Source organism: Nothobranchius furzeri, chromosome 7 (genome assembly GCF_043380555.1).
Source record: "Nothobranchius furzeri strain GRZ-AD chromosome 7, NfurGRZ-RIMD1, whole genome shotgun sequence".
NCBI lineage: Eukaryota > Metazoa > Chordata > Actinopteri > Cyprinodontiformes > Nothobranchiidae > Nothobranchius > Nothobranchius furzeri.
In genome coordinates this window covers 23,354,519-23,374,928 of record NC_091747.1, presented here as the reverse complement: position 1 = coordinate 23,374,928, position 20,410 = coordinate 23,354,519, and the positions used below count along the sequence as shown (strand labels likewise).

At 43.4% G+C, this 20,410-nt stretch overlaps 1 protein-coding gene across 16 annotated transcripts in view; it reads left to right on the top strand.

The window, feature by feature from the left end:
• Positions 1-20,410, top strand: part of tns1b (tensin 1b) — a 198,398-nt gene that overhangs the window by 125,581 nt on the left and 52,407 nt on the right. For 13 of the 16 annotated variants that reach the window (XM_070552899.1, XM_070552897.1, XM_070552904.1 and 10 more), the window contains 9 exons: positions 4,370-4,411; positions 9,964-10,013; positions 14,492-14,663; positions 15,310-15,360; positions 15,437-15,559; positions 19,473-19,537; positions 19,772-19,855; positions 20,048-20,160; positions 20,234-20,294. In XM_070552899.1, the coding sequence (XP_070409000.1) occupies positions 4,370-4,411; positions 9,964-10,013; positions 14,492-14,663; positions 15,310-15,360; positions 15,437-15,559; positions 19,473-19,537; positions 19,772-19,855; positions 20,048-20,160; positions 20,234-20,294 (761 nt within the window). Of the gene's footprint in view, positions 1-4,369; positions 4,412-7,518; positions 7,768-9,963; positions 10,014-14,491; positions 14,664-15,309; positions 15,361-15,436; positions 15,560-19,472; positions 19,538-19,771; positions 19,856-20,047; positions 20,161-20,233; positions 20,295-20,410 lie in introns of those variants that run through there. The other 3 variants (XM_070552901.1, XM_070552907.1, XM_070552905.1) reach the window with 2 other exon arrangements.

Here is a 20,410-nt window from a genome sequence, read left to right as displayed (position 1 = left end):
TCCGCAGGGTGTCTGGGCTCTCCCTTAGAGATAGGGTGAGAAGCTCAGTCATCCGGGAGGGGCTCGGAGTAGACCCGCTGCTCCTCCACATCGAGAGGAGCCAGTTGAGGTGGCTCGGGCATCTGGTCAGGATGCCTCCTGGACGCCTCCCTGGTGAGGTTTTCCGGGCACGTCCAACCGGGAGGAGGCCTAAAGGTAGACCCAGGATACGGTGGAGGGACTATGTCTCTCACCTGACCAGGGAACGCCTTGGGATTCCCGCGGAGGAGCTGGCCCAAGTGGCTGGGGAGAGGGAAGTCTGGTCCTCTCGCCTTAGGCTACTGCCCCGGCGACCTGACTCCTGATAACCGGATGAAAATGGATGGGTTGATGGAAGTTGTGATGATTCCATATAAATAAGAAATATCAATCTGTTTTATCTTTGAATGTTTAATTAGAAGATTATAATTACTTTTACTTGTTCAGGGACCATAAACACACTTCGTATTAATTCAGAAAGAGTCAAGTATATAGTTAAAAAGGAATTTTATTCTTTTCTAATTTAATGATTATACATGAGGGCCCAGATTCGTACAGTCGCGTTAGGGGAGGCTGTGGAGGAAGCTTTACCGCGTTTGACATCAGACAGACACACGCAACTAGCACAAGATACCTTGTCAGCCCTGAAACCTGAAACCAAAGTTGCTTCAGACTGTAGACTGGCGCAGGCGCAGCCTTACGAGGGTTCGGCGCAGGTGTGCCCTCTGGAGGGTCCTCGGTCGACGCGCAGGTGCAGTCAGAGAGATCAGCGTGAGCCAGTAGTGGTACTGGGCGACATTCAACTTCCCCTTCGATGAGTGAGTCACCCAGTTCAGGGCTAGAGATCACCAGTGCCAAATGTAGTGGTGTAGAATCAGTGATGTCATCAGCCCCCCTTTCGGCAAGTGTCGTCCCCACCGCAGGGTGAAGTGATTCTGGTGCAGAGACGACGCAGACTCTGTGGGTGTCACTGACCTTAGAGATACTAGATCGACTGGTCACTCTGGCGCCGTTGTAGTCAACAACACCTAAGGAGGGAACGAGGTCCCCGTGGAGCACCATGGGCAGCGGTGTACACCCATTGACCCTTTTGATACATTACACTTGTGTTCTCCACTAGGACACACTATTTAGCATATTTAAAGGTGTGTTCCTGTTACAGGGTGATGAATGATTATATCAGATCCTCACAGGTTAATAGTTTCATAGTTTCTCTCCTGCTTGACCAAAACAGGAGGTTTAGGCTCAGTTTATCCAGTTTTTGCTGGCTCATCTTTCTACATGAATGTAAACAAACCTCCACACGGTGTTTTTACTCTCTTCCTGGTTGTCCCACACCCAACAGGGGTAATTTTAACTTCTCTGTCCACACTGAGCCAGCTGGGATGGGCCTAATGAGCTGTGTCTGGAGCTCTAAAGAGGCAGAGTTGTATATTTAGCTCAGGGTCATTTCCACAACATGCTCAAGCTTTTGGGGAGGAAACTCCCAGCTCACAAGCTACTTCTGCTTCGCTACAAGGAGCAGGGCTGTAATTTGCTGTCAAAGAAGCCTCTGTGCTCATGTGAAAAGGAAAAAGAGACAGACAGGGCTGTTGGTTTCAAACATGAGCAAAGATAACAGCTCCTGACTTTAGAGCTGCTGCAGAATAATCAGATTGTGAAGATGTGGGGCCCTTAGAGGGACCTTTGTAGGGAAATAACGGGAATGTCAGGTTATTATCACTGATGGACGAAATGTTTTACACTAATCCGAAAGCTTTTGATCTTCCAAAGGTTCTGCAGTCAGGTGGAGCTTTACAAAAACTGAGAACGATCCTGCAGCCTCTCAGAAACATTCTCAGTCAGATATGAAACAGGAAATTCTTTCCTTTAACAACAAAAAGTAGAAAAACAGCAGCTTATATTTAGCTTCTAACATGAGAACAAACCCAACATGATGCTCAGCTGACTCGGCTTAAGCGGATGACTCCGAGTGAAAGTCAGACCCTCCGCAGCAGATCATTAGTTTTCATTTAATCTAATTATTTATAGGAAAGATGCAGCTGCAGTTGTTCTGTAGAACAGAAACCTTTGTGAGCTGGTGATTGGGCCAGTGCTGCAGGTGCAGAACTTCGCTTCTTCACCTGTTATAATTACGGCTCGTTAGAAGAGCTTTGTCATCAATGTGAAACGTTTGAAGTTCATAAGGTTAAGATTTCATCTGGCAGTTTTAGCTTTGGTAGATCTGTGTCGCACCTGCACAAACACAAACTCGAGCGTGTTTAACCTAAGAAAAAACTTATTACTTCTAATAGATTAACTTTTTAAAGTCAACTGACAGATAACTGAGCCCAACATGCTGATTTTAAGTATTTCTCTTACAATCGTCCCTTTTTAAACCAATTTGCTGATGCACAACTTCTCATGCTCTTACGAGCAACAGCAACACAAACACTCACCAACCATCTGGCTACAATTGTGCAAAGCGTAAATGCACGTTGGAGTCTCATTGTGAGAACTGGTTGTGTGAAAATGCCTGCGGCTGCAAACTTTGGCCCAGGAGTGAACCCACAGTCTGTATTTAGAGCCTAGACCGGCGGCCCATTTCCTCTTCCCCTATTCCTAGATGGAGCTTTGGACAGCAGGTAGTTTGTCCTCATAGTTTTAGGTTTCCAGTTGCGCAGCTGCAGTTCAGAGCAGAGCTGGGACGATCCCGGTGGTGTTGGTGGTTTCTTCTGGGCGTTCGGTGACTGTAGAGTCAGACTATAATTTACCCTTCTGCCTTTTACTGTTTATATTTCAGCAAAGCCTTGTGCAGCAGCAGGTCCTGGTGTCAGAGCCCTGCTCTCTGTGCAACTCTCCAGAGATCCCTGCTAGGCACCACTTCTCAGATCACCACATCTAAAACAATAAATCTTACCAATGATGTCATCAGTGTGCTAAAACTGTCTGTTTTGTGACAATTAGGCATTTAGGTGTAAAACTGCTTAGCACAATGCTTCCTGACCACAAAGTGAGTCCCAGGAGCACAAAGCAAAGTGTGTTACTGTCCTTACCCCTGTAGAGAAGTGTTCTGAACAGCCTGCGTTTAGAGAAGTAGGGTTAACGTCTGTCAGTATTGAGGACAGTTTAGGCTTTAACCTCCTGGGACAGATGTCATACCTGCTTGTTTTTTTGTGGTTAGTTTAATGCATCAAAATTGTTGTTATTTATTTCTTTTACATTTGTGAATTATTAATTGTAAATGGTAAAGGGCTTATATTTGTAAAGCACCTTCTTAGGGTTCTACAACCCCCCAAGGCGCTTCACAACACAATCAGTCATTCACCCGTTCACACGCTGGTGGGGATGAGCTAGCCACAGCTGCTCTGGGGTGAGGCCTGCCCAACACAGGTGCCACCGGTCCCTCTGACCACCACCAGCAGACAAGGTGTGTTAAGTGTCTTGCCCAAGGACTCAACAGCAGCATTCTCTGGTGAGAGCCAGGATTGAACCTGCAACCTTTTGATTACTGGACAACCCGCTCTACCTCCTGAGCTACCGCTGTCTTGCTACTGTAGGCGAAGTCCCACTGTTCCCACTTAGTGAGATAAAAAGTATGCAGCAACACCCTTTAGTCTCAGACTATCCGTTAACTCCTCAATCTGACTGAGAACCCTGTTCCTCTAAACAGAGGCTGTTCAGGACTCTCTAAATCCAGAGAAGGATGCTCTTCCATGATCTTCCTGAAATTCCTCCTATCCAGGATAAATATGGCCTGATCCACACATCGTGTTTGATGTTTATGACTCTTTAGCTATTTTATAACATTTTGTTTTCTGATGGTTTCCACTAAACTCTCGTCCTCCACTTGGTGTCTAGTTGGGCGGTGTGGAACGATGGATTGATTCCCAGCCGTTTGCTTTCCCTTTAGTCTCATAAATCTGCAGGCATGTGTGAGTCTGAGGTTACCCAATCCCACAAAAACTCTTTTCTACATTCATCTTTTCCCTTTACAACCTCTAACCTGTTTGTATTCTGGTTTCTTTCTCATTCCGACCTCGACGTCCTCCCTCCTTTTATCTGGGGTTATCCCACTGTGTCCTGTTCCCTCTCTCTCTACTCGTAGCTGTATAAGGAGCGACCCATGGCCAGACCCTCTAGTCCTGGCTAAAGGCAGCAGGCTTGTCTCTTTGAGTAAATATTTGCACAGAAGGATTATAGATGGTCCCACGAATTGGAGGGCGGAGTTCTGCTCTTCTCTGGGCCACATTAGGGCACAGACGAGTTTTAAGTGTGACTTGAACAGATCACGTTGTAGGAAAATGTCACGTCACGACATCACTTGGAAAAATGTTGCTAATGACTGTTATTGTTTTGTTTTTCTAAACAGGCACCAAGCAGTGACCTTACTCTCAAACATGTAGACACCATGGTGAGTTTTTGGTTCATCCTTGTTTATTTTCTAATCCAGCATAAACTGTTGATTGGATTAACAACGGGCCCCCGATTTACCTAACGATGCAATCATAACTTGCTTTACCTTTTACCAAGCTGTATTTTCTCTGTATGATGACGAACCACAAAAAAAAAATTAAATGGGATAAAACACAGAACCAACCACAAGTACACTAAAGTCCCTCAGGTGTCAGGTTAGGGATAGGATTACCACTCAACGACCATCTATAGGTGACTCATTATTGGAACTAACCAAATTAAATATGGCCGCCACAGCCACATGGCCATTAAAACACTAAAACGTCTCACATGTATTTTATACATTTGTTGAGCAAAACTTTGGGCTGGTGGCTGTAGCTGGTAGCTGTCAGTCATTCAAGAGTTTAGGTCAGATCTGTTGGTCTCCTTTAAAGCCTGAAATAAGAAATTATAATAATTATTATTATCATGTAATTTAGTTTTTAAATGATTACAAAACAGTTATAAAGAAATAAAATTGCCCCTTGCCACCTGTAGATCCTCCACCAGAGGGCAGTAGACATATTAGGACTGGTTAGGACATGTTTCTGATGAAGGTACTAGTCCTGAAACTCCACCTGGAAGCTGTAAAGCTGCAATGACAAATCAACAAAACAAGCTAGCTTTTTAACACAAACACTCACAAAAAACTCCCCCCTTCCTTCGGTTATCATCCCTATACCTCCGTCTGATACCGGGACCTGCATTACCAGAGGAAACAAGATGGTGCTTAACACCAGTCGCTGTTTTCTAGGTCCAAACAGCTTTTGTTGTCTTCAGATGGTGATTTTCTTTTTGGGACTCTGGTAGTTTGTCCTAAAGCTGAAGTGGTAGCAGCCGGCTGTTTCTCCTCTGATGTTATTGAGCGGAGAACCTCTCACACCAGTGGTGATCTAGTGCTGAATACATGAGTGTGTGATGAGTGGAGGACCAGGGGAACTGCAGTGGTTTGGTGAGACTGACAATGGGATGGTCCAATGGTTGATTTTGGACTGAGCCGTGTTGTTGGCTGAGGTTTTAAACAAATGCAAGAGAACCATTTATTTATTTATTTATTTATTTTAAATCTCCACAATATGTAGCCATACTATGTCAGAATGTTGCTAAGAGGCCATATAAATGTTTTAAGCTAGCTTGTTTTGCAGATTTGCTATTTTAGCTTTAAAGCCAGAAGTGTAGGTGTGGATTTGAGACAACAGTCGAGTCGGGGTTAGTGAGCTGTGACATGAATCAACAGCGGAACTTCATAGTGGAACTCGGAGAAATTGGGAAAAACATCCAGAAGTGATTAATTTTGGAGCCAACCCAATTCAAGATGGCTGCCAGAACAAACTGACCTTGGAAAACTTTAAAATGCTTCTAACTCAGTCAGTTTGACAGATATTGATCTGACATTTGTTGTGTTTGCAGCCAAGAGTCATACTGATGTCTGCTGATATGCATTTCTAAGTGAGAGGTCTTTAATTATTAATGAAACCATATTTCTGTGCTGCAACAAAGGGGACTTGTGTCATGATGCATTTGACTGTTTAGAAGTCATTTGGGCTGGTTTTACGAATTTCTACAAAACTCCCGGCGTCAAACATTCAAACATGTGAAACTGGGAGTTGTTTTATGTGAAATTAATACCAAAGTGATGCAGCAAGCAGGTGATTTGACCTCAGAGTATCAGAACCATTTTCTGTGTGCCAGTGAATAAAAACAGAGTCTTCAGAACAGAACTGTGCAGCTGAGATGATTGGAGATCTTATGAAGTGTAGAAACTTCCTGCCGTGTTGGTGGACCTACTGGCCCCAGTCCAGACTCCACAGGTAGCTCCAGATAATAACATACTTAAACTAAACCCGTTGAGTCAAACCAAAACCTCAAAGTAATGACCCCCCTCCTCGTGTGTTACTTACGGCAACACAAACATGTGTCCATGTTTGTTTTGGACTCGTTGGACAATAGTTGTCTGTGACGACTTCCTGTGAGCTGGTTTTGTCTGCGAAAGGGAGGATGGAGTATCCCATTTAGAGTAACAATCCGGAGCCAAGCGCCCGCTTTCCCCACAAGAGCTAAAACTGTGCAGGAATGTCTTTGTTTGTGTGTGTTGTGTTTGTGTGGTGGCTTTCATTGGTATTCCCTAACTTATCCCACAGTTTTCATCCAGTGATGGGAGGAAAACTCTTGAGTGCACGCAATATGTTGCTCAGAAAGATGTGAAGATGCCTAGTGGAAGAGCTTCACATCTATGGGAACTTTTCAAACATTTTGTTGGTTTTTCAGCTCTAGAGCTCTTCTAACCCAGACATCAACATACCCCATAACTCAAGGGATGAGCCAGTGTTACCTTTTTACAGGATTTGTTCAGACTGCTTAAGTTGAGTCTGTAAGTTGCCATGGTAACAGAAGCTGTTAGCTGAAACCATTTCCTGCCCTCGATGTTGCTCATGTTCTGGTGTTTTAGGCCTGATGCCTGATTCTCCACCACTTTTGTCATTTCCCAACCACGCTATGTCACGTCTTCATGTACAATGACTGAAACTGAGAAGAAATTTGCAATTTTCTCCAGAAAATGCATGAAACTGTGAATAAAAGTGATGTTTAAAGCCTGATTCACATCCATTCTGTAAGTCTGTGATGTACATCGTTTGTGTTTTCAAGCTTACAGTATGATCACATGTTTATAGCGTGTTTCAGACGTCCGTTAGCATGTGTTCGTGTGCAGCTGTTGTTGTTTGCCTTGTGGTTGGGCTGTGGTGTCAGGCGGATGTTCAGCTGCACCCCATCGCCTTAGAGCATCAACGGCGCTCGTCTCATGACTGCAGCACCTCCTCCTGCCTCCGTTTCTCTTTGTTTGATCAGAACACACTTCATGTCTGAAGTATTTAGCTAATAATCAAAAACTATTAAGCTGCGCCTGTCCCTCGTGTGTTCTTATAAACATGCATCAGTTCCCACGTGTTTGAGACGGATAAGGTCCACAATTTAGATCTGCAAACAGATGGGAGGGAGGGAGAAGCTGGATATCAGGGGGAGAGATAACTTGATGGTAGGCAGAGTTTAAGGGGGGGAGGGAAGCGACGGCGGATAGAAGGAGAGAAGGGAGAACACAGAAGAGGAGCGCTGTGGAGGAGCATGGTCGGAGCTGCTGTGGCCCAAAATAGAGCCCTTGTTTTTGAGAAAAGGGAGAGGTCCCACAGGAAGGTCTTCAGCGCTGCTCTCAGAGTCAGCAGCAGCTCTCCAGAGATGAACCGAGGAGGTTCTCTGAGGAGGCGACTCTCCTCTCTGAGGGGGGCATGGCGATGGAGTACGGGCCACCTATTCAGGAAGGTAGGATGCTGTTGAGGTTAGAACGGATGGCTTTATCGAATTTCAGCTGGATTTTTTCCCTCGTCAGAAAAGTTTCTCTGGACTCCCTGGCAGATTCTTACCAGCCCCCAACGACTCCAAGCCTCCCTTCCTCCATCCTTCCCTCTCTCTCTTGCTCTTTCTCAGATGGTTAATTTGTATGGCTTGCTTGTAAAGTCGACCTCCCCAGATGGTTTTCATCTTTTAAAACATGGCCTGCAGGACCCCCCACTCGACTTCCCACCTCCTTCTGCTCCTCCAGCGCTCTCCCTCCAAATGCACAGCTTTAGGATGCACACGGGGCTTCTTTAGATTTACTGCTCTGGGAAAATTAATCTTTTGATTCCTGAAAAAGTGAAACCATTTTCGTTTTTACTCTGTCCGAGCTGCAGCTGAAGAGCGAAGCTCTCCTAATGAGTTCTGCTAATGAAACATGTTTTTTCAGAGTGAAAGTTATTATCAAGTTACCGATCAGAGTTTGATTGAATTGCTGTGATTTACACAGATGGTGGCACTTAGACTTAAGTGATGTGGCTCATGAAAACCACCACACAGCAGTTCGGTCTCATTTGAAGCCCAAACTAGGAGTTAACTGCTGTTTTTGCATCACATCTTCTTGCTGAGCTGCAGTGTCTAATTAAGGTCTGTTTGTTTCTCGGGGCGCATGTCACAATTCAGAACTGTGAGGATGTTTGGATCAGCTCACTATGGTCATTTCTAGACACAAATTTACTAAAATAAGAGCTTAGAGCTCCACTCGGCTGTCTCTGAAAGCCTCTCGCCTGGGTGCTCGTTCATCTCTCACTGGACTCTAAAGCTTCATCCAGCATGCTGAAGTGATTAAGCCAAAGCACAGACAGAAAGCGGGGTATTTCCTCTGTGTCACCTCAGTTGGGCAAACCGTCTCATGGGAAAATCGAGATGCAGGATGAAGCACATAAATGTAGCTGGTAATAATTTTGTCCAAGGATCCCCACAAGGAGCTTCTCAGCTACAGTTTTTAGTCACAAAGTATTCACAGAATGAAGATCTTGTACAGTGAGGAGTCTAACAAGCTCATTTATTGCAGCAAATTGCCTACTGAATGCCAACTGAGACCAGAAATCAAAAGAGTTGTAAATAACTTCAGCACAAGGTGAACTTTCCAATAATTAGCTCATTTTATAAGAGTTTATTTACCTAGCAGATCATTGAGTTGATTGAGAAAAGGATAACAAACTTCTTTCCTGCAGTCTTTCGACCAGGGGTGCCCAATCCTGGTCCTGGGGGGCCGGTATCCAGCATGTTTTAGTGTTAACTCTGCTTCAACACACCTGATTTCAGTCAGCAGGTGATTAACAGGCTTCTGCAGAGCCTGATGAGCTTCAGTACAGGTGATTTAACCACTGAATCTAGTATGTTGGAGCAGAAAAACCACACATCAAAACTGTCAGGGTTTTGGGGGCTCGTCCAGGATCTCTTTAAAGCGTTCATCAGTGCAGTAAGTTTGAAACGTTTGGCTTTAAACGTGCAGCTTTTCATGTATCCCAACAAGACTTGTACTCTTGTTTTTGAAGTTGTTGAGCTTCTCATTGGAATATCTGCCTGTGTTGGACAGGAATGGCAGGTTTTAACGTTTAAACTTTATTAAAATTGAAAAATCTCCAGGTATAAGAAGTGAAGTTTCACAAAAAGAAATCCAGTTTTTAGATCAAACCCAGGATTCCTGTGTCCTGGATGACCAGGAATCACTGTTGATTCAACCCACAGACAGCTGAGTTTGGAGCGCCAACGCTCCTGCAGAGGGCTCGACTCCGGTGGTTAGCCATACCAGACCCATCTGAGTAATACATGATGATGGATACCAGTCCCCCCAGCCCCACATTCATGTGACCCAGGGACCACAGGAGAGTGAAACAAATACCCCCGCCCAATTTAAAGGGAGGAGATGAGGGAGTCGGGTACCTTTAGCTCCGTGAAGACATCATGTGAATCTGTCCTGACATCATAAACTCCGCCCCATTAAAAGGTCAAAATGTGCTTTAATTTACCAAATGGTGCATTTATTACTCAGAGTGGACCAAACTGGTGAAATAGTTTAGTCAGCTTTACAGTTTGTCTTGTTTTATGTTTTGATATAAAATCTTCAACCTGAAGAACAGGAGCTGGATCACTCAGTAATATTTTAATCTTCTGCAGGGTTCAACAAAGTCTTCGAAAAGCATGGAGTCACGGCGCCGACCATCAAGGTAAGACCTTTTCCACTTCCTGTTTCTTCATCAGTTGCTGTGGTTTGAGTTTCTAGAGTTTGAGATGATTTATTTGTTTTCTCCTGGACGTATTCTTGTGTTTTAGAAACCGTCTGTTTGAGGTGTGAAACTCCTCACCTCAACCAAAAATCGATCAGACATTTCCAGTCTTGTGATTAATCTGCAAAACGAGACACCAGAGTACAGAAAATATAGCCAAAGAGTTGATAAGAGATTATAAATGAATCATTCTGCAACTCAGGGATGTGGGACAAATGACCCAGTTCATGGAGATCTTCTTACTGGAAGGATGTTTTCCAAATTTCTTGTGATCCCTCCATGATCCCGGAGGGCCCAGAGGGATAGTTGTGCTCCATCTGAATGGTTACATCAAGAAAACCAGATCTAAAAATGCATTTTCCTCTCAGATCTGTAACTTCACTTAATATTAGAATATTTTAATTATACAAAATAAAGATGCTGCTTTTTTCTTGGAAACTTAAAGTTTGGAGAGATTAGAGGCGATAAAAACTCATTTTGCAAATAGATGTTGGGTTAGGGGTGGACAGATGTCAGATTACTTGATTAAAACACTTAAGGGTTAGGGTTAATGCTGAGATTGAAGGAGTCCCAAAATACACTGTTACTGGACGTATGAGACGGGCCAGCCTGTATGAAACCACGGAGCTGGTCCCTGCATCACTCATAGATGTAATCTTTATATTTGGCGTGTTCGTCTTTAAACGTCACAATGAAGGAGAGATGGTTTTGAACCACAACAGCCTCTGGGAGAGAGGAGGGGGCTTATCCTTGTGAGCTGAGGAGAAGTCTGCTAGAGGCATCCAGCAATGACACATATAAACTCTGTCCCTGCGTTTTATGTACACTTACCTTGGTCCGGGTCACAGGGTCAGCCGTTCCAGCAGAGAGGACCAAAACACCTCAGCATCCTCCACCTGTGGCTTTACCAGAACAGCATTAGATCTCTTCAGCGTGTCCTGGTTCATCCAGCCCCCCCCCCCCCCCCCCCCCCCCCCACACACACACACACACACACACACACACACACACACACACACACACACACACTTCATGTTCATCGCTGGTTTTGGGTTATTTATGTAAACTTTAGTAAGATCGTTAATGTTGATTTTTGCCACCTCTTGCTCTGCCAGTGGGCGACAGTGGCACAGGAGTTAAGAGCTCGCCCCGTAACCGGAAGGTTGCAGGTTCGAGCCCCGCTCAGTCTGTCGCTGTCGTTGTGTCCTTGGGCAAGACGCTTAACCCACGTTGCCTGCTGGTGGTGGTCGGAGGGACCGGTGGTGCCTGTGCTCGGCAGCCTCGCCTCTGTCAGTGCGCCCCAGGGCAGCTGTGGCTACATCGTAGCTCATCCCCACCAGGGTGTGAATGTGTGTGTGAATAGGTGAATGACTGGTTGTGTTGTAAAGCGCCTTGGGGGGTTCCAGGACTCTAGAAGGCGCTATATCAAATACAGGCCATTTAGCTCACCTCACCTCTAACCTCCACCTACTGAACACATATTATGAAGCTGGCTTTGTCCGTATTCATCTCCATGGCTGACAGCTCTGATTGTGGTGATTGTGAAGATGGTGTCAAACGTTGTCCTGAATGAAGTTCTGGTTGTTGACTTTTATTGGGGAGGAACGTCTCGGTTTTCCTGATAAAACACGTTCACGGTTTGCGTTTGTCCAAATGAAATCACTGCAGCTCTGAAACTGAGCGTGTGTAGATAATTTGTCATTTGTCAAACGGGATATGCCAAAAAGGAGCAATCGCTTCATCTCCTTAGTTCATGAGAAGCCGTTTGGCGTAGAGCCGACAAGCACATGCTGGTGGAGCTGGAGCAGGACCAAACCACGGTTCTGCTCCAGCTCTGAGGAGGTGGAGAACGTACAGAAGCACAGAGAAGGAAAACGTTTGATAAGAATAAAGACGCAGGCAAAAGAGAACTCTGTTGGAACGCCGCCCTTTCTGATCCCTGTTCGGTGAGCAGTAATGAATAATCTCCAGCAAACGGGCTCTGAGTGGCTCCAGATGGAGTGGAGGTTACAGTACTGGTACAGTAAAGCTGGAGCGATCTTCTGCCAGACGTTTGAGCGGTTCCCTCAGGATCCTCTCACAGCTGACGAATGTGGGAAGCATGCTGCAGACACGTAACTGCCTCACTTCACTCCCCACGCTTGCTGGCTTCACCTCCTCGTAATCCTGAAAGTCTGATAAAAACCAGTCGGCAAGGAGGGTTTACACCAACACATTGACCTTTGACCTCAGCAGAAGACTGTCGGGGATGTTTTCTTGGCTTTAGGTGTAAGAAAATAATCGTTTATTTGATCTTTCTGCTGAAGAATTTGTTAGACTTGTTTTCCCGTCTTTCCTCCTGATTCAGCTTTAATCTGTGTTGCTTAAAAAGCACCTATAATGTTTTTACCTCTGCATGTGTTCTCGTAGCGAAGTATCTCCAGAACCGCTGGATGGATTTGAACTGAAACTCTCAGGACTACATCCAATCATTACCAGAGTCACTCAAATCCAAGATGGCCACCACAGCCAACTGACCAGAATTGTTAACATTCAGCTCATTTTTACAGACTTGAAGCTAAATCCAATTTATAACCCAGCCTAAACAACGATGAATCCGCCATTCATCATCAACACTGGATGACCGTAGTTTAAATGACCGATCTGCATTCCTTCATGGAGTTTACCTTAATTGTTATTCAGTTTGTAACAAGCTGGACCCAGAGGTTAAATCACCTCTTACTGGTTTGGGATCAGGCTTCTTCTATAATAAACGACTTTTTCATTTACCCGCTCTGAGTAGACGACGAGTTTATATCATGTGTCCCTTTCTCCATATCAGGATATTTGTTCTCTGTAAGCCGGGAGAAGGAATGCTCTGAACTTCCCTCCGTAACCCTGAGGACACCCAGAACAAACTGATGAAGTCAGCGTCCCACATGCTTTTATGCTCTGGCTCAAAGCGAACGATCCTTAAGACATGCAGTGACGCACGTTGGTGCCCGGACCTTAAATTCAGTTTAACTGCAGTGCGTCATGTGACAACCATGAAAGGAAACTCTGCTCTTGTTTATTTATGGCTCAACATCTTCATAAGGGAATGAAGGGATTTATACAGCCAGAGATCGTAACCATAAAACAACCAATGTGATAAAAAGATTTATTCAGATATCAGTCTGAGAAGTTATGTCTGTTTCTCCAACTCTGGGAGAGAAAGTTGGTCTTTTAAAGGAGATGACGTTCCTTGATAAGGGAAAGGGTTGATGCTTCTGATTGGGTAAATACTGGGTAACTGTAACTTTTGCTGCCTCTTACCATACCATACCATCTTATTTGTATAGCACAATTCTATACACAGCATGAGAGCTGACCAAAGGGCTTCACAGGCTGATACAGCAACTAAAAACACTAAAATAGGGATAAACACACACACACACACACACACACACACACACCGCACAGATAAGATCACAATAATAAGAGATTAAAACACTAAAAGCACAGTTTTGTCAATAAAACAGAGAAACTGCCCCACAAGTCAGAAATTAAAAGCTAATCCAGAAAAGTGGGTTTTCAAGCGAGATCAAAAACTGCCAAAGAGGGAGCCTGCCTTACAGTGATGGGCAATGCATTCCACAGCTGGGGGGCAGCGTGGACAAATGCTCGCTCACCCCTCGATTTATAATACATCTGTGGAATACAGAGCAGGAGGTGATCAGCTGACCTCAACGAGCATACGGGAACATAAGGTGTAAGCAGTTCTGACAGGTATGCTGGTGCTTCACCATGTAGTGCTTTAAAAACAAAAGTCAGCAGCTTGAACTGTACACGGATTGTGACAGGGAGCCAATGAAGGCGTGCAAGGCCCGGTGTGATGTGGCCACATCTGTTTGTATTCGTTAGGATCCTGCAGCTGCATTCTGGACAACCTGTAGCCGATTTAGACTGAGTCGGGAATGCCAGTGAGGAGTGCGTTTGCATAGTCTAATCGGGACTAAGTGCGTGAATCACTGATTCCAAATGCCTCTGCTTCAGACTTGGCCAGGATTCCCTTGAAAATGAGGTTTTTAATCTCAATGGGACCTTAAAGAATAAATAAAAATAATTCAGAGGATGAGGCATTCAGAGACAGAACAGGACGGGACCTGAAAAGTTGTTTAAACTAGAAAAAAAATCCCAATCTTTTTTACCATTTTTTCTCAAAGTATGCCAGAAACCACAAGATTTAACAAAACAAATAATAAATTGACTTTCGAAGTCAATCCAATTCAAGATGGCTGCCATCCAGTTGCTCTAAGAGCATCAGTTTTACAGAAATGGAGCTAAAGCTTCATGCATTAGTTGGTGAGAGTCATTCACAACAAATAGTCAAGGAGATGGTGTGTTTGTAACTCTGCTGATCTCAGATTATTTCTAACCTTGGTTGTTTCTTGGAGCAGGAGCGCGAGTTTGCTGCAGGCCCTGGAGGAGAACTACGAGCTGGACCTGATCTACATCACTGAGAGGATCATCTCCGTCTCCTTCCCCAGCAGCGTGGAGGAGCAGAGCTATGCTGCCAACCTGAGGGAGGTGGCCTCCATGCTGCGCTCCAAACACGGCCACAACTACCTGGTACGGCTTCAACATGACGTCGCTCCCATTAGTTTTGGTTTAGATTAGATAAACAAATACTGGTTCCAAATCACAATCAGTGTCTGGGTTTCAACAACGGGAAGGCTCTGGTTGATAGAAACAGTTCATTTGATAGTTATTTACTGCGACGGTCTGCTAGCAACTGATTCTGTCTGAACTGGACCAGAAAGCTTTTTGACGTCACAACCACAAACATGTCTGGGTTTAGATGTAGGACAAGCTAAACGGCTCTGACACACCCTCAGGAGTTCAGATTTCTGTCCAGGATTATTTAGTTTAGACACCTTTTAATTTTATTTACTGAAGATAGAAAAGGGCAGAATAAAAAGACATAAATGAAACATCAGGTTTGCTAACATAATGTGTTCATTATGAACATAAGAATGCTAATTATTAGCTTTTATTAGTGAGGTTGAGATAATAGAAGAAATGCAAATGATAATTATAAGAAAATCAATCATGTATAAATAAATATATAAATGAATAGATGATAGAATATTTAGGGTTACAACCTAATAAAATAAGACGTTGATTTAGAACAGATGACCTATAAAATGTTTAGTTGAATTTGTTGTAAATGCTAAATAATTTATTTTACTTATTTTTTTAACCATTTTGCTTTTAGCTTTTTAACCTGAGTGAAAAGCGTTATGACATCAGCCAACTCAACCCAAAGGTAAACTGGTGTTTCTAGTCATCCACGGGTCACATGACCACTCGTCCCACCACCAGCCTGTCTCCTCCTGTCTCAGGTGTTGGACTTCGGCTGGCCCGACCACCACGCTCCAGCTCTGGACAGAATTTGCAGCATCTGTAAGGCCATGGACACGTGGCTGAGCGCCGACAACCACAACGTGGTGGTGATTCATAACAAGGTGAGGATGGATGAAGCCTCTCTGTGCAGCAGATGGTGCTGTCAGACTGCGGGGTGGAGTGTTTGTGTTTCTCTGTTTGTTTGGGTTCTGCTCGAAATGCGTAAGGAAAGCACAAATCAAAGCATCATAATCATCGTTCTACAAGCATTTATTTACCCCTCTGCCCTCCACAGTGCCATAAAATTAGAGTTGACCAATATTTCCCTGTTGTTGCTTCACATTAAACGGCTGTGGTGAGCCACACTCATCTGGCTCCTAAACACGCCGACGCAGCTCATAAAACGACATCTAAATACAATCGCCACGCCAAAGCTTCACAGTCTCACGCCTCAGTGTCGTTACGTCTCTTTGCTGCAGATTTAAACAGAAACTCAAAACTTTCAAGCCACGTTCCTGCATCTGCCCACAAATAAGTGGCTGCCATAGCAACCAGTGTTTCTATTATACTCACTGGTGATGAGAATGTGGTCCCTAAGGAAACTGACCATGTTGGCTGAAACCTTCTGCACGATGTGCAAAACATTCCTCAGTTGTGTCTGCAGCAGAGTTGGGTAAATGGAGCCATTTTTTCACATTTGCATGGGCTACAAAGAGCTTGCTGTGACTCATGGACGTCACTAGGATTGAGATATAGGGGGGGCTTAGCCCCAGGAGCTTGACCTCGAACGTTTTTTGTCACACCCTGCAAAAACTTTGTCAATTAATTCATTATCTGAAGAACATTTAACAAAACCTATTATTTTATCACTTTCTTTTCCTTTCCTACTTTTGTGCATTTTCTCTCTTCTTTTCATAAAAAATAACACTTAATCAGTTCATTAGTGGGGTCTATGTTGAAGAAAGATTTTATGTAAGTCCATTAAAAATGAGATATGTTATATTTCCAAATAAAGCTATTCATTTCAGTCTACTGCACTTAACAGGGGGAAATGTTGTAGTCATTTATTTAATTTGTTTACTTACAACTTGTTTAATTATAACTGTTACTGAAATATGACAATAAAGAACAAATGAATAATTGTAAAACTTTTATTCTGCCAAATGAGTGTGCAGTTGACAATTTTAATATATGAATAACACTGCTATGATATGGAATAAAGGAGTGTGTAATTAACTATTACAAGACAAAATAACAGTATATATAAAAATATCCAGCAAGTAGTAGAACTTATAATACAGAAAGTCAACTATACAGATACAACTTGACATAAGGTTGCAGGCCAGATGATAATTATAGTTATTTTTTTCTCAATGTCTCTTACATGTTCACTCCTAAATAGAAAACTGTTCAGTTTTGCTTGGGAACTTTGTGCTCAGGTAAATGCTCATAACGGTGCGCTCGCCCCTGTTTTCTCTGTAGATCACTGACCTTGACCATGCAGATCTCCCCAGCATCAACCACCTGGTCTCTCTCCTGTTCCTCACTCACTCTCTTAAAAAAGTCTTCGTATATCCATCTAGCCAACACATTGAAAAACATTTTCAATTTCTAATGCCAAGACAAATGCTACTATGTCATTTAGTTTTCACTCACAATAATTGAAACAGCCATTGGTGGATAAATGGTACAGAATATGGACAACTGTTAGCCTAATATAGCCTATGCTTGGTTGCTCATGATGATGGCATTTTCCATAACATCACATCGAGCTGCCAAAATTTATGTTAAAGTTAGATGAGTACAATATCTCCTTTCTTTACCATAGGTAAACATAGGAAATATTAAGCAATTGACAACCCACATGGAAAGAAGTCATAAACATATAGGTTTTAATATATGTTTTGATGTAGCTTTTGAATATATGTGACATATATAAAACTGGCTGTTTACTATATTATAGATACATATATGTACCTATAATATATTATATATATATATTATAGAAAAATATATATAATATAGAAAAATGGTCAATAATATACACATTCGGCCAGATTCTGATTCAGGTTTTTAGTGTGGAGTGATTTTTGTGCCACCAACTGGAGCGTGCAGTGATCAATCTGCAAGAGCACAACGTCGTATGCAGCCCTCTCTCTGCATGCTCAACTCTGTCTCTGCCTGCACAAATCTCCCTGCTGTTGCTCAATTTGCAATTTAAAAAGCAATGTAGCCTCTCCGTCAGCCAATCAGAGAGCTCTCCATTATGCAATCAAAGCATGTCCAGGAAATACTGGCAGGAAAATTGCACTTTTTTCAGATAAAGAGGACTTTATATAATTATATTTAATTAGGTTGATTAACCCTCCTCTTTTCCTGGGACATTTCCACTGTTCACTTCCTTTTACACATCAAGGGCTCATTTATGTCTAACCAAACAGAGAAGAAACACTTTATATGTTGAAATTAAAAGTCATTTTTAACTGAAAAGAGTGCAATTTAACAGTTTTAGGAATAGGCAATGTGTCTTTTCTGGAAGTCAAATATGGTCACCCTAATCATGACACATGAATTACAACAAAGTATTTTGCAGGCAGTGGATGGTGACTGGTAGCTAACCAGCAGCAGAAAGCAGTTTAATAAGCTGTTAAATGGGTGTTTTTCTGTAAAGCAGTGTTCCCTGGACATGCTTTGGTTGGATAAAACAGAGCTGTCTGTGATTGACTGTTGGAGAGGCTACTTGTTGAGGAGAGCAGGGAGAGATTTGCATGTGCAGAATTGATCCCACAGAGAGGGCTGCAGCTGCTGCACACAAGCGCAGAGCAGGTTCTGTTTGTGCAGACTCATTACTGTATGCTCAAGTTGGTGGCACTAAGTCACTCAATGAACTGGCTGGCTCGTTAATCATGTCACTTCAGGGGAGTTTTCCGACCATTTTACTTGACATCAAAGCTTTTCATTATGGTTTGCGGCATGTAAACATGCTAGCGGAGTTAGCATTAGCATGTCGGTGCGGTAGCATTTTCCACTCTCGTCTGAACTATAACCTTGAAATATTAACGGTGTGCTGCTGTTGCTGTCTTACCCTAATGTGATGTTGAGTGACTTACATGAGCGCTGAGCAGGGTTTGCTCATCGATATAAAGGTTTTTCTGTATCGACCCGCCCCCTGACTTGTCAACAAAGCTGCGGGCTTAAGGAAGTGGAGGAAGTCCTTTCTTGATACTTCCTGTGTGCGACGGTGTAGTTCTATATTCATTAATTATTATTTCTGTTTCAGACTAAAAAACTCATGTACCAATTACACGTGTCATGATTGTGTTCAGCATGTAGATGTGAACAAATAAAAAAAGTTAACTGAAAAAAATAAAATAAACTAAAATGATAGGGGGGCTTGTGATTATTTTAGGGGGGCTGAAGCCCCCCTAAAACGGACCTAACGACGTCAGCGCTGTGACTTATTTTAGATAAAACACAACAGGACTGCAGCACCAAGTCTCTTTTCAGCTCTTTGTTTTGTGGCTGATCGTAGGAGGGCCAGAGACCCTTAATTTAACGTTGTATACACACACATCCCACAGGGCTGGTGGTGCGTTTGGGTTTCAAGCAGGGTCTTGGTTTGTTTGTGGGGGGGGTCTTGAAACCATCGATTTAGTTTTTATCAGGATGCAGGAAATGTGAGAGATCTTATGAAAGAAACCAGAAATACACAAAATTGCACACAAAAAAGACAATGATGCCCAAATATGATCTTTTATTTTACATTTCAAACAGACCCAAAGTTGTGGTAAGCACCAAAAATGAATGAGAGTCGCTGTTGATGTCTAATTTTAAACTTTCCTAAGTATCAGCATGTCTGACAGCGTCTGAGACAAAGAATCATTCAGGATCTCTGAATTCCAAGTTCCAGTGAATGCAACATCCGGTAACAAACAACCAGGATGTTAAAGTTTCAGCGTCCGAAATGTTCTTTTGAACTTTAACCTCCAGAATAACTCTGCAGATTTCATCTGAAGTGATGTTTTCTGACTCCAGGGGAACCGAGGCAGAACCGGGGTGGTAGTGGCTGCCTACATGCACTACAGCAACATATCAGCCAGGTAGGCCCTGAACCCGTCCAGGAACCAGAACCGTTCCTTTAATCCTCCACAATAAGAGCCTAAATTTAATCTCAAAAGTAGATTAAAAAAATCTGATTCTTCTTGTTTTATTATTCTTGATTGTCTCGATTCCCCCCGTAATGATCTCATCTGACTCTGACAAGTGTTTCCACCCTAATAAGAACTGCTGTGTGAGTAGAAAATGTTCTGACCATCATTTGTGTTGGACCGCAGCGCGGACCAGGCTCTGGATCGCTTCGCCATGAAGCGTTTCTATGAAGACAAAGTACTTCCTGTGGGTCAGCCGTCCCAGAAAAGGTCAGCCTGTCATTTTTGACCCCTGCATGAACTCCCCAATAAAAAAAAATGTCTTTTACAAGATAAAAACAATTAAAGCTGCATAAATGTGATTCATGTTTCCTCCTGAGGGTGGAACAGAACCCTTATCTGCTTTTCTTATTACATAAAGACCAAAATCAGCCTGTTTTTTAGCTCTGGTTGTGTTTGCAGGTATGTGGAGTACTTCAGCGGCTTGCTCTCCGGACACATCAAGATCAACAACAAACCGCTCTTCCTTCATCACGTCATCATGCACGGCATTCCCAACTTTGAGTCCAAAGGAGGTTAGGTTTCATTAACAAGGAACTCACCTGCAGCACACCCATCGGCTGTTCTCTGACTGTGATTCTGTTCCAGGTTGTCGTCCGTTCCTGAAGATCTACCAGGCCATGCAGCCCGTTTACACATCTGGGATCTAGTAAGTTTTAAAAACCCACATGCTCACACTCAAGTGCTTTTACAAGATTCCAGGGATAACGTGCTGGATGATAAACCCTGCCCAATCTCTCCCCTAACTCCCAGTAGACATCCACA